This window comes from Salvelinus fontinalis, chromosome 22 (assembly GCF_029448725.1).
Source record: "Salvelinus fontinalis isolate EN_2023a chromosome 22, ASM2944872v1, whole genome shotgun sequence".
NCBI lineage: Eukaryota > Metazoa > Chordata > Actinopteri > Salmoniformes > Salmonidae > Salvelinus > Salvelinus fontinalis.
In genome coordinates this window covers 809,122-824,102 of record NC_074686.1, presented here as the reverse complement: position 1 = coordinate 824,102, position 14,981 = coordinate 809,122, and the positions used below count along the sequence as shown (strand labels likewise).

Here is a 14,981-nt window from a genome sequence, read left to right as displayed (position 1 = left end):
ATGTCGTCTGTTTCCTGTACGTAAGTTTATGTTTAGTTATGTAAGTTTATGTTCAGGTCTCGTCAACGTCGTTTTCTTGTTTTGTAGTTTGGAAGTGTTTTGTTTCGTTTCGTGTTTGCCATCATCGTTGTTTAATAAAGATGGCTTATTTCCCAAAGCCTGCGTTTTGGTCTGAGGATCCTTCTCTCCTCACCTCATCTGAGGATGAGGAGAGCACAAGCCGTTACAATTAGGTTCATTTTAATGTCAAAATAGGGCTCCAAAATGTTCAGGATAAAAAATAAATAATAATATAAATATTTATATTTATAGATGAATTAGCATTTATCTTTATGTGCAATAATATGACAGGCTAATTCATTTGGGGCTAATTCACCACCTGAGAAAGTAAACTCAAAACACATTAGCTAGATTGCAAACTCTAAATATAATACCTACTGCTAGTAGTCATGTATTAATCTAACAGTAAATTTGAGGCCTGTTAAATTTAGGCAATGCGGCTTATATGCACTCGCGATGGCCTGTGCGCATTTTGCATGCTCCGTAGCTCAATGCCATATCTTATCTCGATTGTAAAACCGTGCCCTATTAGCTCAATATTGACGTATGACAATAATGAACTTAAATGTTTCGCCAAATCATGGTTTTAGCCGCCCAAAAAACAAGACTTTGGAATGCGGTGACTAGGTAAAATGTGCAGCTTGCACCGATTCCACCAAATAAACATTTTACTCTTACAGCCAAGTCAAAGGGTCACAAAATGCGACTAAATCGTTGCAGAATGCAGGTCTCCATCTGTTGTAGGGCGCGCAATAACATTTGAATGTGCATTCAAGCAGGCAAATGTTCCACAAGGACAATGCATTGCAGTGTTATGGTTGCAGTGTTATACAATGCAGTGTTGTGTTTTTTTCAATAGTGTAACTTGACTGTCCCTCTCTCTAGGGGAAGAGCGTGAGCGAGGCAGGCGAGGGGGCAGGTTTTCAGCACAGGGCATGGGGTAAGTGAACACCTGTGCTGCTCACAGAGAGGGATTTATGTTCCCGCTTACCTGTTGCCATGGTCACCAGAGAGCAGGACCTCAGCCTATTGTTAAGGCTTAATACATCGGCCAAATCAAGTTGAAATGCAAGTTGAAATGCGGGGCTGTATATAAACCCCTTATGTAACTCCACTGAGCTCTTTTGTCTCTGAATAACGGATTTGCATTAAAGTAAAATATAGATAGACCCACACCATATCTGTAACTCAATGGGTGGGCATTGAGATTGTTGCACATAGGGTTCTGCTCTGTGTCTGTGGCATATGGTGTGTTCTAGTTCCTTGTCCTTCCCTTTGGATTAAATTGGGCACAGGTTTGTATGCGTGAGTTGTGTGTTTTGTCTGTCAGTATGCATCGTCTCACCCAACCCTGGTCATTGAGTGCCCTAGATGTCATCGCATAGGAAGTGGCTTTAGGCCTATATACTTTCAATTGCTTTGCATTTAATGAGTAGTATCAAATTCACTCAACATAAGACTTATTAGTGTATCTTGTATGTCACTTTGTATTGAATTATAATTAACACTTAGTTGGTGATATAATTCGTCCTAGGTGTTAGGACAGTCTACTATTTCTAGGGTTGTCAAAGACCAGGCTTTGTGGGGTTTAGTTGGCTTTGTGGGGTTTAGTTGGCTTTGTGGGGTTTAGATGGCTTTGTGGGGTTTAGATGGCTTTGTGGGATTTAGATGAGTGGGCGATAATAGGTTGGGCTCTTTCCCAGGGGGTGCAGCAGGTTTAAACGCTTCCTCAAAGTAGGGCTGGGCGATATTGCCTAAAAATCATATCTACATTTTTTTCAAACTTATGGGCAATTTTGTGTCATTGTGGTGTGTGCGTATAGATAGAGTATATGTGTGTGTGTAAACCCCTTCAAATTAGAGGATTTGACCATTTCAGCAACACCCGTTGCTGACAGGTGTGTAAAATCAATCACACAGCCATGCAATCTCCATAGACACACTTTGGCAGTAGAATGGCCTTACTGAAGAGCTCAGTGACTTTCGACGTGGCACCGTCATAGGATGCCACATTTCGAACAGATCAGTTTGCCAAATTTCTGCCCTGCTAGAGCTGCCCGGTCAACTAAGTGCTGTTATTGTGAAGTGGAAACATTGAGGAGCAGCAACGGCTCAGCCGCAAAGTGGTAGCTCACGGAACGGGACAACTGAGTGCTGAGTAAAGCTCCAACATCTGGTGGACAGCCTTCCCAGAAGAGTGGAGGCTGTTTATAGGAGCAAAGGGGAGGACCAACTCCTAGACAGCTAGCACATAAGTCTGTGGCTAAAATGCTGCTAGCGTACATGGTACTGCAATTCTGCGCTTGACAAACTGAGCATATATTTCATGTTCATTGTTACTCCCATCTAAGTACGGTCTGCTATGTTCTAAAATGTGGGACTGAAAGTGTGGGACATAAAAAGGATATTGTTACAAAGGTTAAGTTCTCCTCTATTACAGTAAAATGTCTCAATGTGTTTCAGTTTCCATATGACCGATTTTGTTGGACCGAACCTCAAATGCAAATAGCGAGTTGAAACCGCTTGTCAGAGAGGAAGAAGTGATCTTTAGTTTCTTTGTTGTTGTGGGTGGCAGGGGGAGGGACTTGGAGTCTGTGTGCAAGTGGGAAGGTGCACAGTGCACACTGCACAGAAGGAGCGATGGAGATGAGCCCAAAAAGACACGCTCATTAAAACGGTTCGTTTTTTTTTTACCTTGATTCTTGCGAAACAGGCATTTGAAACGTTGCGCTGAAACATACATTCAAATGACTTATATATATCGCCCAGCCCTACCTCAGACAAACCTGCATGTTAATTTCATCCCTTTGAAATAATTAACACTGATTTATTTCCGAGGCACCTGGTTTGTGGGACATGAAAGAAAAATGAGCTGATCATAAAATACAAAAACAATTATTATAATTTGCTTCAGCTGCGTTAGTTCTTAACTTGTTTCAACGTAAAAAAATGTCTTCATGTTCTATGGTTTAATAGGGAGATGTTAGCGGAGAGGGGGCAATGCCTTTGCTGTGGCAGAACGGCTCCAGTCAGCTGGCTTGTGTATGTGTGCGCAAGTTTGGCTTGGTCCGGATAGCAACTAACCTGGCACGTGAGTGAGCCAGCGCCATAGGCTTGCATAGATGGACAGCCAGGCAGTTTGTTGCGTTGTCCCCAACATGTCTCTCTCTCATAGGGTGTGTCGCCTCCGCAGCTGCTCTTGTGTGGCCTTTGGGAGCCTGTGTTTGCAGTTTGCATGAGTGTGTTCTGATGGTTCTAACTGTGCTTCCTATCCTGATCATAATGCAATTATTGTTACTTATGGAACACAGTTTTCAGTTTGAGTGTTTGTTTGGCAGCCATGTTTCCCCTTTTTTTAGTCTACCAGCTACACCTATAGAAAGTGACACTGCCCCAACAATGCAGTGCTCACAGATAATGTGTGTTGCAGAAGTGTGAGTGTAGTGACTTATCCATGCATGTGATTTCCTTACATTCCTCTGTAAAATAATGAATACTCTAAAACCACACACTGCATCCCCCACTGTCCCCGTTGTGCTGCTTGTAATCGTTGCTGTTGTTTTTCCTCTAAAGCCAGATTGATAAGGGGCCCAGATATGATTTTTCAGGAGAAGAGAGGTGAGTGCACCGCCACTGGTGTGTCAATCTTGCTATCTGTTGGGGGGGGGGATATTCTGCCAAATGCCACGAGAGAGAAGGATGGAGACAGACACACAGGAAACAGGGTATCAGGGCAGACTAAACCAAAATGACATGCTCCCTGGTAACACGATATGGAATTCAATGACAGCTGTCTTTTGAACATCGAGGGTAAACCTGTTCACACAAGCCCCATAAGAAATCTAAGTGTATAAGTGAATTACATCTAAGTGTATTGGTAAACTGTACACAGTTTAGCAGGTGTTATAGCGCTGTAGTGAAATGCTTATGTTACTAGCTCCTAACAATGCAGTCGAATGTCAAAGAACTAAAATGTAAGGATGTTAAATAGAAAGCAAGAAATCAAGAATGGCAAGACGAATCCAGTTAACCCAAATAGCACTGTAGCACTATCAAAATGCAATCTATACATAAGCACACGGTGGGGACTTTACACAAGCTGAACTAAGAATATGTACAGCAGTAGATGTATTAGTGAGCTTTGTCAAGAATCCAGTATATACAGTGCATTCGTGTATACAGTGCATTCCGGAATTGCAATATACTTGACTTTTTCCACATTTTGTTACATTACAGCATTATTCTAAAATGAATGAAATACATTGAGGAGGAAAACAATCTACACGCAACACCTCATAATGACAGTGAAAACAGGTTTTTAGAAATGTTTGCAAATGTATTAAAAAATAAAAACAGATACCGTATTTACTTAAGTATTCAGACCCTTTGCTATGAGACTTAAAATTGAGCTCCGGTTTATCCTGTTTCCATTGATAATCCTTGATGTTTCTACAACTTCATTGGAGTCCACCTGTGGTAAATTCAATCGTTTGGACATGATTTGGAAAGGCACACACACAGAACAAACACCAAGCCATGATGTCGAAGGAATTGTCCGTAGAGCCCCGAGACACGATAGTGTCGAGGCACAGATACCAAAAAATGTCTGTAGCATTGAAGGTCCCCAAGAACAGTGGCCTCCATTCTTAAATGGAAGCCGTTTGGAACCATCGACTCTTCCTAGAGCTGGCCACCCGGCCAAACTGAGCAATCGGGGTAGAAGGGCCTTGTTCAGGGAGGTGACCAAGAACCCGATGGTCACTCTGACAGAGCTCCATAGTTCCTCTGTGGAGACGGGAGAGCCTTCCAGAAGGACAACCATCTCTGCAGCACTCCACCAATCAGGCCTTTATGATAGAGTGGCCATGACAGCCCGCTTGGAGTTTGCCAAAAGGCACCTAAAGGCTCTCAGACCATGAGAAACTAAATTCTCTGGTCTGAAGAAAACCAAGATTGAACACTGACCTGAATGCCAAGGGTCACATCTGGAGGAAACTGCTACCATCCCTACGGTGAAGCATGGTGGTGGCAGCATCACACTATGGGGGTGTTTTTCAGTGGCAGGGACTGGGAGACTAGTAAGGATCGAGGGAAAGATGAACTGAGTAAAGTACAGAGAGATCCTTAATGAAAACTTACTCCAGAGCACACAGGACCTTAAGCAAAGCTTAACTTTCCAACAGGACAACGACCCTAAGCACACAGCCAAGACAACACAGGAGTGGCTTCGGGACAAGTCTCTGAATATCCTTGAATGGCCTGGACTTGAACCCGATCGAACATCTCTGGAGAGACCTGACAATAGCTGTGCAGCGGCTCTCCCCATCCCAAACGACAGAGCTTGTGAAGAGCTGAAGAATGGGAGAAACTCCCCAAATACAGGTGTGCTAAGCTTTTAGCGTCATATCCAAGAAGACTCGAGGCTGTAATTGCTGAAAAGTTCCAACAAAGTACCGATTTAATTTTTGGGAGATTTTTCATTATGGGATATTGTGTGTAGATTGAGGGGGGAAAAACAATTTCATCCATTTTAGAATAATGCTGTAATGTAACAAAATGTGGAAAAAGTCAAGAGGTCTGAATACTTTCCTATGTGCTGTAAATAAATATGCAGTGTATAGTAGGGCAAGTATTAGAATAAGCAATGTTGGGGATACTGTATTTAAATACACGGTGTGGAACAGGAGTGACCAATGGTTCACTCAACAGTCCCTCCCTGCCAATATACAGCACCCCTGTTATTGTTGGTTCTTATCGGGAGCTCGTCAAACATGAGTAGTCTGCATTCCAGTCAGATCCTGGAAACGTCTGAATTCAGTCTACTAAACTGCGCTAGGTTGTAGTGCACTGTACAACTTGTAGCGCCGTACCATCTCTGTACCTGAGCCTGAAAGAAGCAAGAGAACAAAGTTAAGGATGTGCTTTTTTCTTTTGCTCTATAATTGTCTCTGAAGCCATGACGTGATATGATGCGTCGAAAGACTTGTGGAAGATGTTATGTTTTTAAGAGTTGAGGAAAAACGAAGCACTGACTGGATTTTTCTCCCATTCCTTGGTTGTCCAGTCTTTGAATCTGTTCACCTGACATTTCTCAGATGAACGTTGTCTAACTGCGACACATCAGATCTCCTCAAAGACTTCCTCTCCTATCACGCTGCTTGCTTACTTCCTCCTTTAAAGTATATCTCCCCACAGTCAAATGTTCCTATTGGTAGACCCATAGGAAGTGGTTGTGCTCAATACCACGGCTTCTTCTCTCTTGCAGAACGTTCAACCCGGCAGACTACGCTGAGCCGACCCAGACAGAGGAGAGCTACGGCAGGGGAAGCACCTGGAACAACACAGGCAACCTGGAGCCAGAGGAAGGAGCCAGTAAGGAACCCAGCTACTGCTCAGCCCCAGTCCAAATTCACCCCAACCTAGGCCTAGACACTTACTGTAGATCTACAAGATGGTGTTTTAGCAAGAGAGTGTTAGCAAAATGGTGGAAAGTCCATCTAGCTTACCTAGAGCCAGAGGAAGGAGCCATTAAGAAACCAAGCTACTGCTTGATCAAAAACACTCAATAGACACCACCTGTGGTCTGATGGCACTTAATCTGCTTGTCTTGGGAATGATCTGAGGTATACTAGGATGCATGCAAGATCTATTCCGTTTTTTCTAAAGCTAGACAGTGTCAGTTAGCTTCACATTCCAGCTCAGGCTTCATCCGTACTACAACGGGGGACATTGCTTGTCCGCCTGCTTCTAACTACTCGTAACCCCGTGTGCGTGTTGCACGTGGCTAGTTGAACGCCAAAGTCTTAATTGAGACAATGCTGAAACATCAATCCATGGGCGACTCAATGCCACATTTTAATTTGTGCCAAAATCAAAATGAAATAAAAGCTATCTTGCAAACTCATCAAGCTATGGTGTGAAATAGGCTTTTAGAAGTGCCGTCTTTATTGTGTTGTTAATGCCGTCTTTGGTGTGCTTATTAATGCACAAGCACCTTTTTCCGCTACTATCGATTTTAAAGTAATTTCATTAAGTCATAGAAAAGTTTTACTGTGCGTGAAATTTCAAAAGCATTTTTCCATTACTAAATGTGTAATGTGATAGGTATTTTGATAGGGGTGTAACGGTTCGGTACGTATTGGGGTCACGTTTCGATACAGCGGGAGAATTAAATGCCATTCACAATGTTCCTTGCATTGTCTGTTGTGACTGGATTATTATGTTTGGCCTCTGATGCTGCATGTGTAACCATGTGGGAGTAAATACCAGTTGGATGCATTCATGTGACTTGAACTCGTTGAGAAACCATATGGTGTCAACCATAAACTAAAAGTACAGCAGGGCCTAACATATACGTTTTATATATCAGCCACTCAGATTTTTTACCAGCCAGTTGAAGCAGCAGACTAAAACGAATGTGGAAAACAACTGAGTTTATGAACAAAACAATGTAAATGGCCAAGAAAAACGAGGACAATCTCACTTTGTAGACTTTTGAGTAAATTAGACCAACTTGTATACCTGTGCGCAGCTTCCCCAAAAATGTATTACCACTTCACTCATTGCACAGAGCTCTCCTGCCCGGCAATGTTTCTGTGCGAGGGGCGATATAGGATTTATATTTCTTTGCGCAATTAGCAGCTATGAATCAAAAGCAGAAATACTTCTGCAGCATTTTTCTAGCTTGCATGTGTGCTTATTACTTGACTTTGGACTTTTTTTCGCTAATATAATGTTCTCACTGTAGAGCCCTGCAAGTTGACCACCTGCCAACGTGGCTGGTGAAATATGCAGTACATTCTTACCTGCCAATACCTAAATCTACCCGCAGGTGGCGGGTGTGCATTTTATGCCCTGGCAATCATGCCTGTAAACAAATTCAAAGTTCAAAAACCATATTAATAGATTTATAAAAAGCTATGTTTTGATGCATTTAACTGACAAATGCTGTTATAGAGACCGTTTCCTTAGTAGGTGACGTCAGAGGTCACCATGTGGGAAGTGGGTGCTCAGAATGATAGTTTCCCACTAGTAATTAGCAGTTTTAGGGCTGTAAAATGTGTATTTTTTCCCAGCCAAATGGGGTAAATTCCCACTTCCCTGATGGTTACGAATGCACCATGACACTGCCTCCTTCAGTGCCAGATGCGCACTTGTGACTCTCATGAAGGGTGTTTGTCTGGAGCGCACTGTATATTTCCCTCTAATGTGATGTGCTGTCACTGTTAAGTAAGCGCAAAAAGCAAAACACCGGGTGCATTGGCCATTTCATTGAAAGCATTGGTTTGCTTATATAGCGTGGGTACCTGTTTTGCTGAATTGGGTGTAAGAGTGAAGTTCGTAACGTGGTTTGAGCACTTTCATGAGGCAATGAAACCTCTTATTCTCAGTCACTGGGGTAACATCGGTGTAAATGTGTCAACATACTTGAGGTTTTGGCAGCAGCATAGGCTATTCTCATTGAGTGTGGCGACATACTGTTAACGTTTTAGCCACAACTTTCTGTCCGTTGCCGTTGTAATCTACTGGAAAGCCAAAATGTTCCCAAACTGGTGATTTAAACGATGATGGAGGATCCTCCAATTCTGTTTTATCGACCCTACCATTCGCCATTGTACAGAACTAAACTCAGCAAAAAAAGAAACGTCCTCACTGTCAACTGCGTTTATTTTCAGCAAACTTAACATGTGTAAATATTTGTATGAACATAAGAATCATCAACTGAGACATGAACTGAACAAGTTCCACAGACATGTGACTAACAGAAATTGAATAATGTGTCCCTGAACAAAGGGGGGGTCAGAAGTAACAGTTAGTATCTGGTGTGGCCACCAGCTGCATTAAGTACTGCAGTGCATCTCTTCCTCATGGACTGCACCAGATCTGCCAGTTCTTGCTGTGAGATGTTACCCCACTCTTCCACCAAGGCACCTGCAAGTTCCCGGACATTTCTGGGGGGAATGGCCCTGGCCCTCACCCTCTGATCCAACAGGTCCCAGATGTGCTCAAAGGGATTGAGATCTGGGCTCTTTGCTGGCCATGGCAGAACACTGACATTCCTGTCTTGCAGGAAATCACGCACAGAATGAGCAGTATGGCTGGTGGCATTGTCATGTCAGGATGAGCCTGCAGGAAGGGTACCACATGAGGGAGGAGGATGTCTTCCCTGTAACGCACAGCGTTGAGATTGCCTGCAATGACAACAAGCTCAGTCTGATGATGCTGTGACACACCGCCCCATACCATGATGGACCCTCCACCAAGTCGATCCCGCTTGTTGCCATCCTGTACCTGTCCCGCAGGTGTGATGTTCGGATGTACCGATCCTGTGCAGGTGTTGTTACACGTGGTCTGCCACTGCGAGGACGATCAGCTGCCACTGCGAGGACGATCATCCTGTCTCCCTGTAGCGCTGTCTTAGGCGTCAGTACGGACATTGCAATTTATTGCCCTGGCCACATCTGCAGTCCTTATGCCTCCTTGCTGCTTGTCTAAGGCCTTTAGTATCCTAAGTTTTCATAACTGTGACCTCAATTGCATACTGCGTGTAAGCTGTTAGTGTCTTAACGACCGTTCCACAGTTATATTTTCATTAATCTTTTATGGTTTATTGAACAAGCATTGGTAACAGTGTTAAAACCCTTTACAATGAAGATCTGTGAAGTTATTTGGATTTTTACGAATTATCTTTGAAAGACAGGGTCCTGAAAAAGGGCCGTTTCTTTTTTTGCTGAGTTTAGTTCCCCGTTGCTTGAAACTAATGGACTGTTTGAAATGCACCAATTAAGATTATAATTTTGATAAATGTTTGCATAGGCTCTAGATTTAACGGAATGACCTGATGTAATTTTCAGCTCAGATTTACTCAAGAGGCATAGGCCTACAACGCAGCGTAGGCATAGCCTATAGGTCTAGTGTTTTTATTTTGTAAAAACATTTGTATGTATTAATTTGGGTTCAGCGCGACCCGAGGTCTCAGTTCAACTGGACCAACCGGTATGAACATGTGTACAGTTACACCTTAATTATTATTTTTTAATTACACAATGTTTTTATAAAATATTTAATCAGTCAAATGAAGGGCATGATGAGGCAGTCTTTGCAAGAGGGAGGGAATCTGATTTCATTGCTCCTCAACTCACGGCTCAGACGCGTCATTCAGGATAAATGGAGTTAGCCCGGTTAGTTCTGAAGGATTTGTTGCTATAGAAATGTGCCTGGCTAAAAGGTGAGCTACTTTCGTGTTACCGGTTATCCCTAGTTGAACTGAGAGATGACCAAAGTTCTCGCTAACTCCTCAAACACGGTACGTAGTATACCCCTCTGTAATTTTGCCACAGGTCTCACCTCTCACTTCTCTTTTCTTGTAGGGATTGAGTACACAGCGGGAGGAGAGGGAACAAATTACCAACCCAAATTTGACTCTGTACCTAGTAAGATTGAACCACCACCTTCTGAGGCCCTAAACATCACATCTCCTTTCCTGTTTGATGCCTGGTTGGTTTGAAACCTAATACTCAGTACAGTTTGTTTCTTTCTTTACATTTCTATAGGTGCCTGGAGGAGCGCAACAGAAGAGTGGGGTACTGAGGACTGGAATGAGGACGTAAGTACCTTTTTACTATGCCTATTTATTGATTTGGTGGTATGCCTATTTGTTGTATGCCTTGATGGACTGTCCATATTTTGCAGATCCTCTTTTGACCTGTTTAAAAAAAAAATATATATCACCAAAATCACATTTTATGGATGTTCTGCATATGTACCCAGATGTTCAAAAAATCCTGAACACTGAACTTGGCGTTGCTTATGCCCAAATAGCTACAGATCTAACAGAGGCTCTCTGGTGTTATATAGGGAACACTCCTATTGAAATACTCCAGCCATCTGCTTTATTCTTCTGTTTGTAGTTTTAGGTTAATGCATTTAGCTATGGCTTGATCCCTTTAATGCTGATCTTCTTCATTTCTCTGTCCTTCTCTCTAGCTGTCAGAGACCAAGATCTTCACAGCCTCCAGTGTGGCCTCCATGCCACTCCCCCGGGAGAATGTCACCATCACTGCAGGACAGCGGTGGGCAGGCCTGATGCGGCATGCAGACACACTAACAGCCTAATCTAATCTACAGTCATGCTATCACACATATACAGTTGAAGTCGGAAGTTTACATACACTTATGTTGGTGTCATTAACTTGTTTTTCAACCACTCCACAAATTTCTTGTTAACAAACTATTGTTTTGGCAAGTCGGTTAGGACATCTACTTTGTGCATGACACAATCATTTTCCAGCAATTGTTTACAGACAGATTATTTCATTTATAATTCACTGTATCACAATTCCAGTGGGTCAAAAGTTTACATACACTAAGTTGACTGTGCCTTTAAACAGCTTAGAAAATTCCAGAAAATTATGTCATGGCTTTAGAAGCTTCTGATAGGCTATTTGACATAATTTGGGTCAATTTCAGGTGTACCCGTGGATCTATTTCAAGGCCTACTTTAAAACTCAGTGCCTCTTTGCTTGACATCATGGGAAAATCAAAAGAAATCAGCCAAGACCTCAGAAAAATAATTGTAGACCTCCACAAGTCTTGTTCATCCTTGGGAGAAATGTCCAAACGCCTGAAGGTACCACTTCATCTGTACAAACAATAGTACGTAAGTATAAACATCATGGGACCACGCAGCCGTCATACCACTCAGGAAGGAGACGCGTTCTGTCTCCTAGAGAAGAATGTACTTTGGTGCGAAAAGTGCAAATCAATCCCAGAACAACAGCAAAGGACCTTGTGAAGATGCTGGAGGAAACCGGTATAAAAGTATCTATATCCACAGTAAAACGAGTCCTATATCAACATAAGCTGAAAGGCCGCTCAGCAAGGAAGAAGCCACTGCTCCAAAACCGCCATAAAAAAGCCAGACTACGGTTTGCAACTGCACATGGGGACAAATAAAGAGAAATTAAGAAATGTCCTCTGGTCTGATGAAACAAAAATAGAACTGTTTGGCCATAATGACCATTGTTATGTTTGGAGGAAAAAGGGGGATGCTTGCAAGCCGAAGAACACCATCCCAACCGTGAAGCACGAGGGTGGCAGCATCATGATGTGGGGGTGCTTAACTGCAGGAGGGACTGGTTCCCTTCACAAAATAGATAGCATCATGAGGGAGGAAAATTCTGTGCATATATTGAAGTAACATCTCAAGACATCAGTCAGGAAGTTAAAGTTTGGTCGCAAATGGCTCTTCCAAATGGACAATGACCCCAAGCATACTTCCAAAGTTGTGGCAAAATGGCTTAACGACAACAAAGTCAAGGTATTGGAGTGGCCATCACAAAGCCCTGACCTCAATCCTATAGAACATTTTTGGGCAGAACTGATAAAGTGTGTGCAGGCAAGTTGGCCTACACACCTGACTCAGTTACACCAGCTCTGTCAGGAGGAATACGGTAGGCCAAAATTCACCCAATGTATTGTGGGAAGCTTGTGGAGGGCTACCTGAAACATTTGACCCAAGTTAAACAATGTAAAGGCAATGCTACCAAATACTAATTGAGTGTATGTAAACTTCTGACCCACTGGGAATGTGATGGGGGAATATTTATTAATTTTTTTATTTTCTACTATTATTCTGACATTTCACATTCTTCAAATAGTGGTGATTCTAACTGACCTAAGACAGGGAGTTTTTACTAGGATTAAATGTCAGGAATTGTTAAACTGAGGTTAAATGTATTTGGCCAAACTCCTCAACCACTCACTGAAAGCCATGCATTTTTTTATTAGGGTGTGTATCTTGACTCATGTCCATTTAAACCATTCATCTTCAACATCATCAAACTGCAGTCTAGTCATGGCCAGAGTTACTGAGAAATTCCAATTTTGTAATTCAAGCACTTGTGTTATGGCTATGATTTTCAGCTCTGTATCAGGTTTCATCAACCCCAAAACGTACTTTCATACATACAATTGGTTAGCTAACATGAATCAGAACAACATCTGTTGCACAGACCCTGTAATAGGTTAGCATTCTGTCCAGGGGGTGTACTTGTACATCAAGCTGACTCACGCTACAGAAGCAAGAGATGAGCTACTGCCCTATGCGCCGTTCTGGCTTGGACAAGGCTAATAACTTACGATCTGTGACCTCTGTCCCCTGCAGGATTGACCTGGCTGTGCTGTTGGGGAAGACTCCCCCATCCTCCTCAGAGGCCCTGGGCCCCATGAAGGCCAGCCAGCCCCCCTCTCTCCCCCAGTCACTGGTCTTCAGCAACTCCAAGCAAGGTGTGCCGCTGTCACATCCCCCCTCCAGCAGCACCCCTTACAACCAGCACAGCGTGGTGAGCCCACAGGACACACACAACAGCTTCTTCTCAATTCTACAGTTTTACTGACTGTACTTGAAGTGGAACTGACCACGTTTTAAACTACTTTGCCCAAAAATATCAAATTCACAGTTTATTCTACCAAACCAACTTTAGTTTTTAAAAATAGGTTATATTTGACTCAACATTCCATGATGTACAGTAAGGCATTGTTGGCAGAATAGATGGCTGCAGTTCAGTGCATGATTAATATCATTCACCAATACATTTCTTTGTAGTCCAGAGAATATTGCTATCCGGTTGTAAATCGCAGCTGGCCTGGTACATTGTTTGCTGCCTTCATTCAGGATGCACTGTTTGTTTCAATGACTCAATATTCTGGCCAAAAATGGACAATTGTAACTAAGCCTGGGAATGTCAATTAGGGCGGGGAGGTATACCGTATATGACAATATACCGGTATTGATGCACAAACTGGTTTGTTTACCTTCTATACTGGTATTTGAATGTTTGGTTTGCTAAATGTGATACGCTTTGTGTAATGTCTATTTTTATAGTTTACTTCAATACTTGAGTCCTCTCTTTCTCCATGCCGCTTTCCACAAAGACCTAGCCCCTCACCCTGTCGCTCAAGGAGCGCATTTGTTGTTCCTCGACCACGAGACACTTGCGTTCAGTGGTCAATGCAGCACATGCAACAATGATGACAACGATGCTGTTTTCACTTTGCTTCTTAATATAAATCCACTCGCGTTCTATAATTACACTATTAGTTTGTGTTTCTTATATCTGCAAATGGCTAGTTTGTCTTAGCAAGATGGGCCTAAATCGTGTTAGCCGCTAATCGCTAGTCGGCTGGCTATGTAGCTAGCTAATAAATGTACTGAGTCAGAGCAGATGTAACTAGCTATACAGCCTGATAATACCAGTGATGGTGTAGACCTAAATCAGCATGTTTGTGCAACAGTATCTTCTAAATCAAAGAGGAATATGCATAGGATGAATGTTAGCTACATGAATAGCTAACATTCAATGTAGCCAAATATTACAGGGTCCCCTAGGAAACACTTGTCAACAGTTTGGTTGCTACCCTGTCACAATAACTATTCACTGGCATTTTCATTCGTTGTCATGTCAGACTGTATTCAAAGTGCCCACTTTTAATTTCTAACTATAGATTTAGAGTAATTCCATTTCCATGATTCCTACAGTTTACAAATCTCAAATCGCAATTGCAACATTTGGTTAAAAATAAGGCTGAGATTGTTTGCCCATATCGTGCAGCCCTATGTGACAGTGTGAGTGCAAGAAATGCAGAGATTGATAATTGTTGGTTGAATTGAAAAGTATAAAACAATTGGAATAGAGAAAGACCCATTGAAATGACTTAATATTAATAAAACATAATATTGTATTTGATTTTTTTTATACCTGATAGGCTATTTTGGCCATATCGCCCAGCCCTAATGTCAATTCAATCAAACTAGCAAGGGCAATGATCACAAGTCAGTCATAATGTGGCTAGTAGGCTAGCATATCTATTTATGGAGCAAGCTACAAACACAGAGCCTAACGATAGCTAGCTTCTAGGAG

General features: G+C 42.4%; 1 protein-coding gene across 8 annotated transcripts in view; it reads left to right on the top strand.

Annotated features, from left to right (window-relative positions):
- Positions 1-14,981, top strand: part of ubap2l (ubiquitin associated protein 2-like) — a 79,963-nt gene that overhangs the window by 29,756 nt on the left and 35,226 nt on the right. For 6 of the 8 annotated variants that reach the window (XM_055875839.1, XM_055875844.1, XM_055875843.1 and 3 more), the window contains 7 exons: positions 946-1,000; positions 3,634-3,678; positions 6,326-6,432; positions 10,431-10,493; positions 10,614-10,666; positions 11,047-11,132; positions 13,226-13,403. In XM_055875839.1, the coding sequence (XP_055731814.1) occupies positions 946-1,000; positions 3,634-3,678; positions 6,326-6,432; positions 10,431-10,493; positions 10,614-10,666; positions 11,047-11,132; positions 13,226-13,403 (587 nt within the window). The remainder of the gene's footprint in view (positions 1-945; positions 1,001-3,633; positions 3,679-6,325; positions 6,433-10,430; positions 10,494-10,613; positions 10,667-11,046; positions 11,133-13,225; positions 13,404-14,981) is intronic. The other 2 variants (XM_055875845.1, XM_055875841.1) reach the window with 1 other exon arrangement.